Source organism: Sebastes umbrosus, chromosome 3, assembly GCF_015220745.1.
Source record: "Sebastes umbrosus isolate fSebUmb1 chromosome 3, fSebUmb1.pri, whole genome shotgun sequence".
Taxonomy (NCBI): Eukaryota; Metazoa; Chordata; class Actinopteri; order Perciformes; family Sebastidae; genus Sebastes; species Sebastes umbrosus.
In genome coordinates, this window is record NC_051271.1 from 25,546,224 (window position 1) to 25,564,051 (window position 17,828).

The 17,828-nt window shown below is 40.6% G+C and overlaps 1 protein-coding gene across 2 annotated transcripts; it reads left to right on the top strand.

Annotated features, from left to right (window-relative positions):
• Positions 1-1,072: 1,072 nt before the first annotated feature.
• Positions 1,073-9,741, top strand: mogs (mannosyl-oligosaccharide glucosidase). Of its 2 annotated transcripts, none has more exons than XM_037765072.1 (5): positions 1,073-1,187; positions 2,443-2,806; positions 5,104-5,327; positions 5,706-5,899; positions 7,247-9,741. In XM_037765072.1, exons 2-5 carry the CDS (start codon positions 2,458-2,460, stop codon positions 9,015-9,017), a joined length of 2,538 nt encoding a protein of 845 aa, XP_037621000.1. In that variant the 5' UTR covers positions 1,073-1,187; positions 2,443-2,457; the 3' UTR covers positions 9,018-9,741. The 2 variants fall into 2 exon arrangements, with proteins under 2 accessions (XP_037621000.1, XP_037621001.1); XM_037765073.1 differs by lacking the exon at positions 1,073-1,187 and adding an exon at positions 1,272-1,530.
• Positions 9,742-17,828: the final 8,087 nt, after the last annotated feature.

The following is a 17,828-nucleotide window of genomic DNA, read 5'->3' on the forward strand; positions in this document are numbered from 1 at the left end:
GGTCCTTACTGCAAAAGTTCCTTCTAACAGATAAAATAAAAGAGGTGTCATTTATCCACAGATTCTATCCAGTGAAACATTTCTTACAAAAGTTAAAGAGTGACATATAGATGTAAATTGTTCACATTCTGAAACTTTCTCTCATTTATTCTGGTCCTGTAAATTTACATGTGAATTGCGGAAAGATGTCAATAATTTTATACTTGTTAACATTTTCTCAGATTTTGCACTGTACTATAGAAATATTATATTTGGTTGCTATGATTACAGTGACAAAGACAGTAATGCATTTTGTCTTATTAATTTAATTCTAATTCTCGCAAAGTTCCACATTCACAAGTGTATATTTACCCCAAAAAAAGACTAATTTCTTTGTATTTATGAAAGAAATGGAATTATATCTGTCAACAATTTCTTCCTCACAAAACAAAAAAGCAATGAAAACAATGAATGTATGCAATATCTTTAAAGTTTTTAAGTGAAATTATCGTCATACTCTCGCGTGGTCTTTTTTTATAATTTATTTATTGTTTTCTTTTATTATTTTATGTCGGTTTTGTTTAATTTCTGTTGTCCTTTTATGTTTAGCATAGCTCTTTGTTTATGTTTTTTCGCTATGCTTCTTCTGTATATAAATATTTTTAATGTTTTCTGTTGTTACTATGTATACTGTCATTTTGAAATAATAATAAAAGAAAGAAAAAAAAGTTGCCAGCCTAATTTCTTTGTATTTCTGAAAGAAATGGATCTGTCAACAATTTCTTCCTCACAAAACAAAAAAAGCAATGAAAACAATGAATGTATGCAATATCTTTAAAGTTTTTAAGTGAAATTATTGTCATACTCTCGCGTGGTCTTTTTTTTAATTATTATTTATTTATTTTTATTGTGTTTTTTTAATTATTATTTTATGTTGGTTTTGTTTAATTTCCGTTGTCCTTTTATATATTTGGCACAGCTTTGTTTATGTTTTCGCTATGCTTCTTTTGTATGTAAATGTTTTTAATGTTTTCTGCTGTCATTATGAAATAATAATAAAAACAAAAAGTGCAATACTCCCGGAAGTATGACGCGTTGATGACGCGTGTCCTATCCTCCTTTCTATAGGCCTTGTTGGCAACCAGGAAGTGGCTAGTAAGCTAGCAGCGGATGATGAGCAGCTGAGACTCTGCTGGTATTGTTGACAGGTTGGTAACCATTTGCTCAATGAACATGAAGCTAGAACTGATAATTAAACCCGTATTTGATTAGCTGCTGACTAATTAAAGCCACATTATTTTGCTGGAGCCTGTCGGGTTTGGTTAATAAACGAGCGTTAGCTTACACTAGCAGCGAGTAGCAGCCAATAGGCGCCGTCGCGTTGCTGCCGGGCGTAGAGGAGAGGAGAGGAGAGCTACACACAGGATGTAGTGCTGCTGGGGGGTTAAACAGGTGTCGGTGGGTGCTTCTTGAATTAGAGGCACTGCAGAGACGCTGTGTTTATTTATAGCATGGTCGTCCCATCATACACCATGCAGGATTAACCTGAAGGTAACAGTGAGGCTGAGATGACGTGGACTCAACGTGTGATGCAGCAGGCTGCTGCAAGCCTCACTACAGCAAGTCTGTCTTTATCTGAGATGTTATTATAATAACATATTATACTGTGTATATGCTTTCATTCATTCATTCATTCTCACTGTGCAATATCATTTTCCACTTGTGCAATTTTGTTAATAGTCTGTTTATTGTCAATACTGTATATACTGCTGCTATTTTTATACTTCCTTCTATTAAATGATTCATATTTTGGCTCTTTTTTTTACTGTGTTAGCTGATGCATCTTGTTTCTAGCACTATCCCCTTTGCTGCTGTACACTGCACATTTCCCCACTGCGGGACTAATAAAGGAATATCCTATCTTATCTTACTTTAGTAGTAGTGGTAGTATTTCCCACTGCTTTGGTTGATGAAAGAACACACTTCCTATGTGAATTTATGCATACAAGTAAAACTAATGCTGTCTAATACAACAGTCCTGCAAAAAAAGCAGATAAGATATTCCTTTATTAGTCCCGCAGTGGGGAAATTTGCAGTGTACAGCAGCAAAGGGGATAGTGCAAAAAACAAGGTCAACAGGAAGCCTCATTGAGATCAGGATGTTTAAAGGTAGACCTGATAACAAAAAACTGTTACAATCAGACAACCACATAACAAGCCAGCACACATGAAAGTCAAGTCAATTTCAAGTAATTTGTATTTATATATTATTTATTTATATGTATTATTTATTTACTGTATATAGGTCAAAAGCACGAATCAGTTGGATGGTTCGATGGTTGGTTGATAAGTGCATAAGAAAGCACTGTTTGAAACAGACCTTCAGTTACCTTTCAGTTTTCATCGCTATACACAGAATTAGACTATTAAATCAGATATCTTCCCTCCTCCTCTTGTCTCCAGCTTCAGAAGGGCAGGATGGGCCGGCAGAGGAAGAGGGTGGTGAGCAGTGAAGCTGTTCCCCTTCCGAGGAAAGATGAGAAGCCCCCTGCATTTCACCGTAAAGAGAAGAAAAAGAAAGTTGACATTGGCAAAGTCTTCATCAACATCTCCATCGGCCTTTGCATATTCAGCCTGATCTGGTTCTTTTACGCCCTCTACATGCGATCCAGCCTGGCCAAACGGGTGGTGACCCTGCACTCGTCACCCCCTGTCCTGGATGCCAATAGCAGCAGTGCCAAGGTCTCCGCGCAGAGGTTCTGGGGCTCATACAGGCCTCAGGTCTACTTTGGCATGAAGACCAGGAGTCCCAGGTCAATTGTGACAGGTAGGCTGACACGTTCAGAGTCGAGCTGAAGCTGCTCTGTTTTTATTTATTTTATTTAACCTTTATTTAACCAAGAGAATCCCATTGAGATTAAGAATCTCTTTTCCAAGGGCAACCTGGCCTCTCAATTTCAAAAGAGAAATTTCAAAAGAGTCAGTTTTGTAACCTGGTAAATTTAATGACATTGACATCTTAAGGAATCTTCTCCTAATTTGTGGCGGAAAGAGTTAAAGCGAAAATCCAACTGTTTAAAGGGAAATCCAAACCAAAGTAACTTTATTGTTAAATATTGTACAGATCAGATTTCATTTGTGAATCTCTGAGAGGCTGAGATCAGGATGAGTGAAGATGTCATGTGGTGACATAGACATCACTATATAACCAATCTTTAACTAATCTTCTATCACAACATGAGTATTTAGCCGGGTCGCCGTAGTGTCCCTGATGCAAGGGTGCGTATTGTACGTAAGCGTGAAGGCTTCGCAGGTTGTTGCAGCGCTTGGTCATGCTGTGGCGGTACTGAGTTCCCCAGACTTTAAGACTGAAAAACAGTTCCCATCCACATAATAATATAAAATAAAATGCCTTCTTAATAATAATAATGAACAAATGCCTCTTCAATAATGAACAAATACCTCTATATTAACAAACAATTAAGGAAACTGAAATATTGGTTTGTGTTTTTCCTTTTACCCTCCTTTAAAGTTTTCCCAAATAAAATACACTAAAAGAAATGGGTATAAAGGGTTTCATTGAAAATCAACAAATGAATAGAATACAAAAATACAGCCTTCAGGCGTTAGGCTATTGTAAGGCAAGCCAGATCGTTGCACAAATAGTACCTAAACGTCCCAGTGCAGGTAACCCAATTGGTTGGCACTTAACTTGTTTCCCCAACTAGGAGAGTCAACACTCTCAACAAACAAAACACAAAGATCACAGAATCCCAAAAGGGCCCAAAACAGACCAGAGTTTCTGATAAAACTGATAACACATGTTGCATTGAGTGAAGGAGAGATCAGAATGACACTGGGTGTGCAGTTTCCCTCCTCTTTTAAGCCCTACAGAAAGGGCGTCGTTACACCCTGATTGGCCAAGAGGGGAATGCACCAAGCTGCTCTCAACTATCATTTAAGAGCCAGTCCCCACACCCTGCGCAACAGGTGAACTGAATAACCCTCTAATCACTCAGCAACTCAACCAAAAAAAAACACCAGGGAAAAGGGAAACAACAGCAAACACCAGAGAATTGGCAGCTGCCACAATGCACTTCTGAATTTTTGTAACTAGGCGCCCGCTGCATGCATGGAGGTTTTCAAACATGACTGCCACAATAAAGCAAATAACTTAAATTCCGAAGTAAAATACTGAATTAGAAAGAAAGCCAATTTGTTTTTAAATGCAGGAGATCTTAGAAATCTAAATTTGAGTAAATATTTTGCCAGCCAAATCAAATTGTTTATAGGATATTAAACCTTTCAACCCTCTTTTCATTATAATACATTTAATACTTGACTCCATTCTTTACAGGGATTATATAAAGGCGATAAAGTATGTCCATGAATATGAGATATGAGTTTACAGTAAATTGCAGGTCACACTCTTTTGCTTCTTCACAGAATATTTTGTTTATATGCCCTCTGGCGTTTCGGAGAATACTGAAAGGAACAACGCGTTGAGCATGAACGCGTTTGTGAGTGCTTGCGAGTATAGACAAAGCTTTATGCTGATATAACAATTTAAAAAAGTGTACATGTACATACATAGAAAGTTTTTGGTTTTCTAGATGTTATCTTTACTGTCAAAACCACACAAAAATGTCTCAAGTCATTGGAATACTGTAATCTGTTTTAGGGTGGAATTCCCCTTTAATATTTAATTGTTTGCTTTCACAAAATATTTGCTTTGTTGCATTAATCAAATCTTGAGTGTTTAATTGCTCTGGATCAGGGAAATGGTGGGAAACAAGCCCAGACACTTGTCAAATTCAAGTAAATTTTGGCCACAGTTCCTACGGCTGTTTACCCTGTCAGCCAATTTGGACGATCAATATTGTTTATTAGTTGACAGCATAAAGTGGACTACATTTTCCAATATTGAGTAACAACAGTTAATTAAGTGTTGCTGTTCTCAAAACCCAGTTGGCTGGTAACATGGTGCACGTAGCCAGTGAGTTTTGGGACTTACCTTTTTATGTGAAACTGTTGACTCATTTTTATTTTCCAAATTATATATTTGTGCATCTTTCGTGCTGTACAATACAACCAAATAACTTTCATCGTTAAATATCTCCCCAGGTATGATGTGGATGCGTCAGTTTTCTGACATGGATGTAAACCTGAGGCACACTTGTGAGCAAGGGGATCGTTTGCAAGGCTATGGCTGGATGATGCATGACGGGATCACCTTTGGCGTCCAGGAAATCCGAGACAACGATTTCACATTAACTACGGAGTTTGTTAAGAGGATGGGAGGGAGCCACGGAGGAGACTGGACCTCGAGGATCACTGCCAAACAGCATGTGAGCACTGACTGTTTATTCAGCCTTCTATGCAGATGTGACCCACATATATTTTACCATTTGTTTTAGGGCTGACCCGAATGCTTCGAAGCTTCGAACGTTGCCATGGTAATCAGCCTCCAAATCAGTATTCGAATGTCTCGTTTTTTGTTTTTTTTATATACAAGTATGTTATAATAATGAATAAATCCCCAAATAGCCCATGAAAAAAGGAATAATCCCACAGCATTATTCATTATTCATATTCAACATTCATTATTATGAGTTATTCTCAGACGGATATCACTGTTTGTTATGTGTGAAAATGGTATTCGGGACAGCCCAACCCTTCTGTTACATGTTTTGATAATTGTAGGCTTTTTTGTGTTTACTCACCAGAGCTCGGCCCCTCAAGCGCCAGTCATCTCCCTGATGTTTTACGCAGCAGCAGACACCCAGGGCTCACTGGAGGCTCACGTTGAGGACAGAAACCGCCTCGCATCCATCACTGGTTTTTCAGAGGAGCTCGGAAACTTTAAGATCACCTTCCGAAAGCCAGTGACCGGGGAATTATCCAGTGCCAAATATGCAAGGTAAGTGCATGAATACAGAAGTAAAAGGTGAAGTCAGAGGCAGTTTCAAAAAAGAGTGATCATGGACGAGGAAGATGGAGCGAACATATTGAGAATGACTGCAAGTGATCAGTTTTATCAGGAATAAATATATCCAGCAGAGATAATTGACAATTAGGAAATATGAATTGCCTGCAGCAATTGGTTAACTACAATATATATTTTTAAATGAACTTGATATCGTTCTGTTTTGCTGTACGGATCCAAATGGTTCAATTATCAATCAGTGAGAGTATGAAAAGCCAGATGTAGATAAATCTCCATAGAAAGGCGAGAAGATATATTGTCAGATAGCAGAGCTGAACAGTGGACATTTAAACTGCATATGAGGTCTTTCTCGGAAATGAGATTCTATCTCAAGGGATTTCCTGGTTAAATAAAGGCTAAAAAAAACAAGATTAGAAGATTCATGCATTAAAAATGCACGCGACGATTGATGAGTCACCAAATCTTAAACAGAAGAAATTCACTATTTGAAGTCTGGAGGTCTGTTGGACCTCTATTGATTCCCAGCTTCAGTCTTTGAATGATACTCAGTAGTAATGTCATGTTGTGCTGTCCATATTACTACTGAGGTAAAAAGAATATCCAACCACTAGATGGCAGCAAAAGCAGGATTTTCAGCTGTTGTTTCATCAATTTGTTAATCCAAAAGCACACTGGAGGAATTAGGTTTTCTTAATTCTGAAGGTATTCTGAATGTCCTGATATACATTATAGCAGGATATACATTATATATAACGTTTTGAAAAGCCAAAGAAAAGCAGACCCTTTCCATAAGGGCTCTAGTCTTTTTCTGAAATGGCTCAGCTGTTTGCTTTATTGAGCAAAGGTGTTTATCCACCTTCAGAAGGAACTGTCGGCGTTTCAGTATTGTTTGTACTGAGTGGATCAGGACTCTCTGCTAGCAACACCCACAGGGAGTGCCAATATTTCACACTTTCATGAGGGCCAGAGAAGACCAGCATAGCAAAATGAAAAAGGTACAGTATGCACTGATAGATATGATAAGAATTGTTTGAATTATAATTTGTTGTAGGAAGATGGGTGATGATGTATAAGTGGGAGCTTAACGTTTGATTTTACCGTGACCGGTCACTTAACCTCTGAGTCACCAGTACAATATGAGACCCTCAGGAGGACTCTCAGATTATGACGCAGCGTACTAGGGCTTCACAAACATAGCTAGGCACAGTTGAGATCACTTGTGTGTCAGTGACTGACTATAAGCTACTTTGTGTTTTCTGCTTTTGATTTCATAGGTTTTGAAAACACATTACGGTTAACAGTACTTTCTTTTCTTTCCAGCTACAACTATCTTCAGACTGTCTCTCCTGGCTTGGAGAAGCTGACTGACATTGTGAAGCAGAGTCTGAACCGCAGGTTTGTCTACAGCTCTCCTTCTGGTGAGAAGAGGCATTACATAGCTGTAGACACCTACAAGCCCCCCCACCACCAAAACCAACAGAAACCCGCGGAGGCAAGGAAAGAGAGTGACTTTGTGGTTTACCAGGTGACCGTCCAGACTCCGTTCCAGATCGAAGTTCTGTTCGAGTCTGGGAGCTTCCACAGCCGTCCCAACCAACTCGTGAGCTCAATCATGACTCAGGAGCTGGAGAGGAGGAAGGCCGAGTTCGACTCAAAGTTTGAGAAGACGTTTGGGCTTGAGAGCAAAGGTTTTAGTCAGGCACATATTAAGTTTGGCAAGGCAGCGCTCAGCAACATGTTAGGTGGACTGGGCTACTTCTATGGCCAGTCAGTGGTGCAGTCAGTCTACAACGAATACCCGCTCCTGTACCCTGAAAGTGCTTTATTCACTGCCGTGCCATCGCGCTCTTTCTTTCCCAGAGGATTCCTTTGGGATGAGGGCTTTCACCAGCTGCTGCTGAGCAAGTGGGATCCCCAGGTGACGAGGGATGCTATTGCCCACTGGATAGACCTGATGAATATGGAGGGCTGGATCCCCCGTGAGCAGATCCTGGGAGACGAGGCTCGCAGTAAAGTCCCGGCTGAGTTTGTAGTTCAGCGTAACGAGAATGCCAACCCACCTACTCTTTTCTTAGCTCTTCAGGAGCTCATTGAACAGTTCTCTTCAAATCCAGACGACGCGGTATCTCAACTGACCTTGCCTTTCCTCCGACGGCTCTTCCCCAGACTGAAAACCTGGTTTGAATGGTACAACACGACACAGACAGGGCCCCTACCAAACTCTTACCGCTGGCGTGGACGTGACAAGGACACCAATCTTTTCCTCAATCCCAAGACCTTGACCTCAGGGCTGGATGACTACCCTCGGGCCTCACACCCATCAGCAGAAGAGCGCCATGTGGATTTACACTGCTGGATGGCCTTGTCCTCAGGCATCATGGCAAGTATAGCCCAGCTTCTAGGCGAGCCCCATCAGGACTACGAACTCACCCACCAGGTGCTCCGTGACAACAACCTGCTGAATGAGCTCCACTGGTCGGATCAACTTCGTGCTTTCTGTGACTTCGGCAACCACACCCAGGCTGTGTCCTTACAGCAGGAGAAGGTGTACGTGCCTCCCGGACAACCTCGCCATCAGTTCCCTGTGGCACGCCTTGTGCGCTCGGTCCACCGGGCCCCCAAGTTGCAGTATGTTAACGCTTTGGGTTATGTTAGCTTGTTCCCTTTCTTACTGCACATTCTTACACCTGATTCACCCAAACTAGAACATATCTTACGTGACATGGGAGACTCCAACAAGCTGTGGACACCCTACGGCCTGCGTTCAATCTCTAAGGTCGATCCCATGTATATGAAGCGAAACACAGAACACGACGCCCCCTACTGGAGGGGACCGATATGGATTAACATCAACTACTTGGCGGTCAGGGCCCTGCACCACTACGGCAACACAGAAGGGCCAAACCAAGAGAAGGCAGCTGCTCTTTATGAGGAACTCAGGACTAACATCATCAATAATGTTTATAGACAGTATGTTGAAACAGGGTATATCTGGGAACAGTACAACGACAGCACTGGCAGGGGCCAAGGAAGCCACCCCTTTACCGGCTGGTCAGCCCTGACAGTATTAATGATGGCTGAACAGTACTGATACTGTACATCTCATCTCATGTTTTCTAAGATACTGGCCTTCATTTAGCTGGATGTGATTGAATGAACAACATGATCAGGTGTTAATATATAGTAATGCGTCTTGTCTGGTTGATGAAACTTGACAGAAACTGTAATTACAAGATTCAGCTAAAGAATAGGCTTTTATGGTCACATTTCGTCACTTAACCTTTTAATTAAAATAACAGGTTACACACACAGGTATTCTCTGAAGGGCAATTTCAAACAAGTGTAAGTGCAGCTATCTTTAACGTATGTGAAGCCAAGTACTATCTAGTGCTTCAGTTATATACTTAAGTTCCATTTAGGACACTTAATGAACTCCACATGCAACTTCATTGCTTCATACGGTTTTAATATGGAATGTCAAGACAGGTGATTACAGTATTTTTCTGTAATATGCAGGAAACCGCTGGTCCACAAGTCTCTATCTGGGAAAATAAGTGACGGCCATTATTCTTTATTGTGCCATTTTCTCTTTTAATCACGTCCTCAATTCTCTGTCTTAATGTTCAGTCATTTTGATATTTAAATGTTTGATCACAGTTCTATACAGTCTTGCTCAACATTTTTAAAATTACTACTTCTAAAAGCAGCCATGTTTTGTACACATCGCCTGTGGTTTGACTGGCAGGGAATACAACATTGACTGTGACATTGGTTTTGTTTCGTTAAAAACAATAAATGGTTTAAATAAAAAAAAATGTCATTGTGTACTTTTTTGGTAATGTTGGTGTGTTACCTCCATGAATGTAAGCAAAATTATTTATTGAAACTAAGCCTATAGCTACAATCTGTGCTTGAATAGACCAAAAAGAGACCTTCTACCTGACCTGTCCTTACTTTGTAATATGAGCTTGGTAGTTACGGCTCAGACCCTGACACACTGTCACACAGGGTGATTATTCTATCACTACTCGTGAGTTGCTGTGGATGAAAGTATCAGCTGACACGGTAATCTTTTTTTGCAAACACAATTGATAAATGTCCTTAATTATCTCTGGGGCTGAAACTAACAATTATTTTCTTTGTCGATTAATCTCTTGATTATTTTCTCGATTAATCGATTAGTAAAAGTAAAGAGTACATACAGTACATACATGTATGGTAAATGCACATCAGTCAGCATGAGTAGGTTTTGAATTTGTTCACATTTTATATCTCAGGTAGTTTGTATAATCTTGTATTAGTGACGTTCTTATTGCCGGTAGATGAAATCCTTACCAGGGCTCCTTTTTCTTGTATTTTTCAAATCTTTCTAATACTCCCATAAATGCCTCAGGGTGCATATTATCCCAGAAATATGAATAAGCTTATGATGGAAGAGTTGTAATATTTAATGACCGTTTGACCGTACAGTGGAGAGCCAGAGTATTTTATCCTCATACCCTATATGTACAGCTTTAACAATAGTAAATTCGATTGATTTGCTTGCAATATTACTAAGTAGTCAAAATTGTTACCTGCCTCTAGTTCCAGCTATTTACCTAAACTCCCCCTGTTTAGCGTGTAGTGTTGAGAATTAAAATTACAGGATATTTTTATCCAGCTTTCAGTCAATATTCCTCATGTTCAGTCCGATGTCTGCACTCCTCTGTCAGTCAGAGCAGACAGTAGCTTCAACACGCTGTGACCTTAAGTACAGCAGCCCTGTCCTCTTTCTTTTGTCAGATGGCACATTCGAAGGCCTCTAGCTGACGTCAATCTGCCTTTTTTACATGGTTTCCATGGAGCGCAGTTGCTGTGAGGGCTTGGTGCCTAATTAGCTAAAATCAAAAGGCATGGAGAGTACATAGATAGGAAATTCTTTTCACTCCTTGACATGTGCTGGCATACATTCACACACCGGGGCAAACGGTGGCAATGTTCTTATTAATACTTTGACACCAAATATAAAAACGTAGGCACTGGGAGCAGTGATACGGGCTCTTAGTCTGTGTGCATGACCACTGGGCTCCAACCTCTACACTTTCATGAATCCTTTGAATGGGCTAGATGTGCAGTTGTATAGTTGAAGGCTTAGCATGGTGCATTAAGGTTGCGTGGCTAAAAATAGTGCCTCTATCAGTTAGCAGAACGGCAGATAGGCTGTGAAGCCACAGATCTGTAGCTTCACCACATTTATGAGCAGCTACAGTATGTCCCTCGGTATTCCTATTCATGATTCACGGTACAGTAGATACTGTAGATCAACAGCAAACACAAATAAACACCATGCCTCTTGGAAAAAGGTTTCAAATCCATCTTTTAGCATTTTTTTTTCAACATTGTGAAACATTCAGTTGGCTGAATCATTGTGATTTTAGATCTCAAAAAACTAACACATGATGTATCAATGTGCAATGATTGCCTCCGGGCTCAGTCGTGGGAGACACAAGCTCATCATTTGACCCTTTGACCTGCTAACGCAAAGCACGGTGTCAAGGGATTTGAACACAGATGAGCCATATCCTCTGCCTTTCGCCGTTTCTCTCAGAGGAAATGGATTCCACATCCCCTCAATGCAACTACAGTCGAAAATGCATTTATTTCTTTGAAGAGTGCGGACAATCTGTGTGACTAAAGCACTCACTGCGCAATCCATCCCCCTCACCCAAGACCCTTTTTTCACAGTGAGATGGGATAATAGCCAAACAGCATCAGAGCTAACTAATGTGACTGCATAATAAACAGATGAGTCAGGGAGTATTCATTTGCATATCATCCCAACCTTATCAGAGCTTCTATATAGTGAATATTTTGTGATTGCCTACTACCAATGACTAGAGGGTGCACTGAACATGCAGAGTATGCGCTGTCCAAATGGCCGCTGCTCGGTGTTGAAATATAATATTTTTTATGATGGAAATCGTTATACATCTGCAGAGTAATTATAAAGTTGTCTAATAGTTGCTGGAAATACCCCCCTTGTAGCACTGACTGCTGTATTGAATGTAATTACTGGGAACTTATGCTAGAGGGAGCTAATTAATAAGGCATTTGTGAGTGGAAAAGAGGCTTTTTGAATACAGCTTAGCTATCATTTTACTTACAATGGAGAGCTACTTGGAATTAAAGCAGTTTAAGTGGATAATTATGCTAATGGCTCAATTTGGATTTAAGATATGGTGGCAGGCTGTATTTTTAGATGATCACTGCTCCTGTATTACAGTGGCTCGCACAGGTTTTCAGTGCGTATGTGGGTTTATATGTTCATATCATCTCACCGGAGATGTCAGATGTTTTGTCCTGAAGCCATAGTATAATATGTGTGTGTGTGTGTGTGCTCCTCTGACACAACTTTTTTGCCTCCCATACAAATAAACAAGGCCTTCTGAGCAAACTGCCTATGAACTTCTGCTCCTTGTGACGTATCCATGTTCTGGCTCTGTGTATCCCTCATGGCTATGAATTGTTTAATGTGTCCATTTTCATTAGCTGGCCGCATGTTAATGTTGTTGGTGGAACTCTGGCGTTGACATCACTGCCCTCCCAGGACGGTATAACAGTGTTTGTTCTCCCTGACATCAAAACAACAAGCCAACCTTCCTCTATTTAATTCAGTCGCCATCATCCACACTGGCCTAATTGCTGTTTATACTTCATGTCTTTCTGTAAAACACCCTCCAGGATGCAGCATCTCCAGCTCTCCGTCTGTACCCTGCCTTTGCCCCCCAGAAGCTCGCTGTTGAGCACCAAACTTGCCTCAGCCAACATAGGTCTATGTATGTTATGTAAGGCCCACTATAAATAGGTTCACCCGGGATCTTTTGTCTTTACCTGATTCGCTCTTAGCCCAACAGTTTTTATTTCTGGAGAGAGCTGTGGAAGCTAGTGCAATGTAGAGCTGGCCGTTTCCATAGTTACTTTTGTTAGCTGCAAGCTCTTAACATTCTTCATCTGTTTCCTCACATGTCTGCTGTTGGCTATTTGTTTGAATCTGTTTGCATTGCCTTTAATGGCTGCACGTGCATCAATGAAGCAGGGATGGAAATAATGCTTTTTAATTATTAAGATTAATATGTTTTCATACATGTTGTGGTGTCAATGGATAGGGGGAACGAGCAACAAATAGAAATCAGTGTGGGTGCAGATGAGTCACAGACTACAATATGTAGATGTTAACTTGTGTTGGTCAAAAGTACATACAATTAGTCCCATGTTGCATGATAGTGATTTTGTGTATTGAGCTTCAGTCTAAGGGGATTGTTGCATCTGGTAAAGCACAGATATTTGCATTTGTACACAGTTATAACATACTATCAGTTATCTGGGAGTGAAGGCATTCTTTAGTTTGAATCAAACATTGGAAAATATGAAAATTCACTGTTCTCTTTCACGGATTTCTCTTGAAAATGTCCAAGTGGTTAGGTAACAGCAGGTACAGTAGCTGGATCAGGCCCAAGAATTTGACTGTCAGAGTGCTGCAAGCATGGATCCAGCAGAGAAGAGGGCAAGGTGGGAGCCATGCGAGTGCAATGTGTGTGGAGGAGTCTGGGGGCACGGTTAAAGAAACACTGGGGCATTCCGCAATCACGATTGGAGAGCTGAATATGATTCTCACCCATCCCTGTTGTAGAACCAGAGAGTACAGGCGGCTGGGGACCAAAGTGGGCGAGTGCGAAAGTATTTTTGGATCGCACGGGAAACCTGCCACACCAACAGCAGCAGCAGCAGCAGCAGCAGCATCGGGGCCTGGTACCGGGCTTCCCTAACCCACTCCCACTCTCAGAGGAAGAGCAGGAGAGAGATGTTCCTTCAAAAGAAGAACCACGCTTCCGCTGCTTTTATTTTTCTTATTTGTGCTATTTTTCTTTTCAATTGCCCAGTGTTTGAATGATGATGTATTATATATAACTATGCAGAGCCCAACATGACAGAGAGAGAGAGAGATAGAGAGAGAGAGTGAGGGAGAGAAAATAACGAACTTGGCAGCTGAGGCGAGTATCTTGTATTTATAGAAAGTCGTGTTTCCGGCAGAGGTTTCTGTGGTTTTAGCACTCCCAATCCATTTTTGCGGTGTCTTACAGGCCCTATTGTATCCAGGTTTAGATTGAAGATGTTCCCTCATCTAGCGCCTTGGGGGGAGATTTGACTGTGAGACATGTCAGAATGTGATTTGGGGGAGGCAGATGGATTTCTCCGGCTCTTGTGCAACCCTGGCTTTCTAAGGATTGCTCCAAAAAAAATCTGCTTTGCATCCACTAACTTAAAAAGGCATTACTCAAAAGTACAACACAGCACTTGAGGCTGAATGTAAATGCATGTACTGTATGATCTTTATGCATTTCATTACTATATGGATGCAGGCAAAGCTGTAGCCTACCTTATTTTATTTTTTTAAAGCTCAGGTTTTGTGAATTTGTATTCATCCTCTCCAGATCATTGTAGGTTTGAAATGCTTTTTTATTTCAAACAGCAAATGGCAGCCTCTGCATCTCAGTGGATTTCCTGGTATGGATAAGGTTCTTCTATTATTTACTCTCAAACAGTGTGGGTTGCATAGTTGGTTGACAAAATGCCAAGGCATTGAAATTGTGAGGAGCTACTGTACATCAAGTGAGATGTATTTTATTTTGAAGCAAGAATTAAAAGTACAAAATGATGAGTAGTAATGCAGACTTGAACGCTTCAGTTCTTCTGGTCTTGAGACAAAAGTTAGTCTGGGTTTAAAAGCTCTGAGAAAATGGAGAACAGTGGAGCTGTACTGTACACTAAATTGAGAATTCCCATTGCAAATCCATAGATGAACAGAAACTGGATACTGATTTTCAATAGAGCGTGAACCTGCTCCACTTATCTGATTCGGCGTAGTGTGTTTTTCAGAACAAAAGCAATAATGATAACAAGAATGGTAACCGTGATTTTGCCGTCCTTACTGCTGAGTGGCCTCTGCACACATCTGGTCTCTAGGTCATCATCTCATGCTCATAGGGAGTTGAAAGTCTAAACTCTAACATGGACTTAACCCAAATTAGATGTAAAACCATCCATTGATGTGCGTTTAGGTTTTGTCAATAGCTTGACTGCTACACAGTTTTGCAAAATCAACAACATGCCACAGCTCGTAGATCACGTGTATCAGCTTTGTCTGAAGTACAAGTATCTTGTTAAAGTAAAGAGACAAGACTAGAGACAACTGATGTTGTATTACTGGGTTAGATTAGCTTGGTGTTGTCAGCATAGCAGCTTTTTTTCCTATTGCAACACAAATGAACGTTGAAAAATAATATTAAAAGTCGAAATGAGTAAAATATAGAACAGACATGACTGTCCACCCTATCCTTCATCTGCAGGCGGTGATCTCAGAGGGCAGTCACTCCTCACTGCCTCTTCAATCTATCAGGCTCCCACCTGCAAGCACAACTCCCACACCCTGTCCAGGAGTGAACCTGAAAATAACACGGCCAAGGGGTTACATATGCAGTATAAAGAAAAGTATTTACCTCTCCCTGCAGGGCTCAAAGCTTTCACTTCAGGAATGAAAGTAATATAGGCATCAAGCACACAATCAATACAGCTGGAGTAATGTAATCAACAATTTAATCTACAGAAATGTGTTCTGTTTGACAGTTTAAATGCAAGTCAGAGTAGGTCTGTTTTTGTCAGGATATTGATATTTTTAAGCATGTAGAGAGTAAACACAGGACTTATTTTACGTAAAAGAAGCTGTGTTTTTGCTGTTCAGGAGCATTTTTAGCCATGCTACTAGAATCGCAATGTTGGTATGTTGCTCCACCACTTTGGTCCAGACTGATGTATTTCAACAACTATTGGATGGATTAAAATGCAATTTTATTCATGGTGCCCAGAGGATGAAGCGTACTGACTTGGTGATCCTGACTTTTCCTCTAGCGCCACCAGCAGGTCAAAGTTTTCACTTATCCTCTGTATCCCACCATCTACTGGATGGATAAGCATAAACTTTAACACAGACAGACATTCATGGTTCCCAGATGATGAATCCTCTGACTTTTCTTCTTGCGCCACCATGACGTTAATATTTGTGGTTTTGAGTGAAATGTCTCAACACTTGTAAAGTGGATTGCCGTGAAATTTGCTGCACACATTCAAGCCCCCCCTCGGGATAAACTGTAATCACTGTGGTGATCCTCTGACTTCTCCTCTAGAACCATCAGGTCAAAATGTAAATTTTAAACCCAAATACTTTGGTTTATGACCAAATACTTGCCAAACTAATGACATTCCCACCAGCCTCAGCTGTACTTTGTGTTTAGTGTTCATTACCAAATGTTTGCATGTTAACGCACTTACTTTTAATACATACTGCAGCTGTGCTTACAAAGTACGTACTGTAGCATGCAGTATGCATACAATTGGGACATACTACTTCATCATAGCATTGCCCTTTTAAATTTGACCCTCTTGCTCATATATCGGCTGCACAGAGGATTGTGGGTCAGAATAGCAAGAAATGCATGCTGGCTTGCATACTGCAAAATGCGACCGGATGTAGTTGGACATCTTGGTATGTTTAGCATACTGCATTCGACATACTATGTATTGGGACATAGTAAATCTTTTTCTGGCATACTAAATGGTATGGTAGCATGGGTGACGTTAGCATTTAGCTCAAAGCACAGCCTCACAGTGTTTAGAGATGGACAACGTGTCTCTGCTTTCTCTCACTGTGAAGCCAAAATATTTTGGATATAAGAGCTGCCATCTTGAGGATTTTGACGTCATTTGGAGCCCGAATCTGTGCAGTATAGTGACTGGGCGGTGGAGCCGCAGTATTGAGGTCACCCGCCCAAACCAATCGCAAGCCGAGCATGGCCGCAGCTTGTCAGCGAGAGAGTCTCACAGCTGCCAATCATGACGTCTCACCCCATTTTTATAGCATCAAATAACTAATTAAAACCAACCTTATCAGACAAATAAACACTTAAACATACATCAGCGTGATAAGAACTACCTAAAATGACGTCAAAATGTATTTGACGTGTAATTTGACTTTTTAGTTTGGCCCATGTCCCATACACTAACACGGAGGAGGTTGGCTGAATGACCTATACCGCAGCCAGCCACCAGTATAGGCTTCACTTTTGGGGAGCTGTCATGTCGTCCATCTTTATGGCTGTATATGCATTAAGGTAGGTAGGAAGGTAAATAGATAGATAGATAGATAGATAGATAGATAGATAGATAGATAGATAGATAGATAGATAGATAGATGGGTAGGTGGGTAGGTAGGTAGGTAGGTAGGAAGGTAGGTAGGTAGATAGGTAGGTAAGTAGATGGATAGGTATGTAGGTAGCTACGCAGGTAGGTAGATACGTAAGTAGGTAAGTAGATGGATAGGTAGGTAAGTATGTAGGTAGATGGATAGGTAGGTAGATACGTAAGTAGATAGATAGATAGATGGATAGATAGATAGATTTAGTGTTACCTTATGTAGACAGAAAAATTGATACATTGGCTAAATTAGAAAGACACTACAAGTTGAGCTTATTTTAGGTCAGGACATACATATATATATATATATATATATTAAAGCATTCCACTGGTGCTTTCGTGAAAGGTTCAATTGAGTAGAAGTGCCAACATATCCTTTCATTAAAGCAATGTTTCATCTTCTGTCCTTAGCCAGTACTTTGAACCTCTTTTGAAGTCAATATCCTTGTTAAAACATGGACCTAACTTTGTGTTGCTCTACATTCTTTCTCAACCTACCGCACCGTTCCCCAAGAAACAGCAGCATTTTGTGCTCAGATGCGATGGAATAAAACAAAGGCTTTCATTTAGCTTTCACAGGTATGGAGTTACCCCTGCGCTATAATGTCAGTAAGTG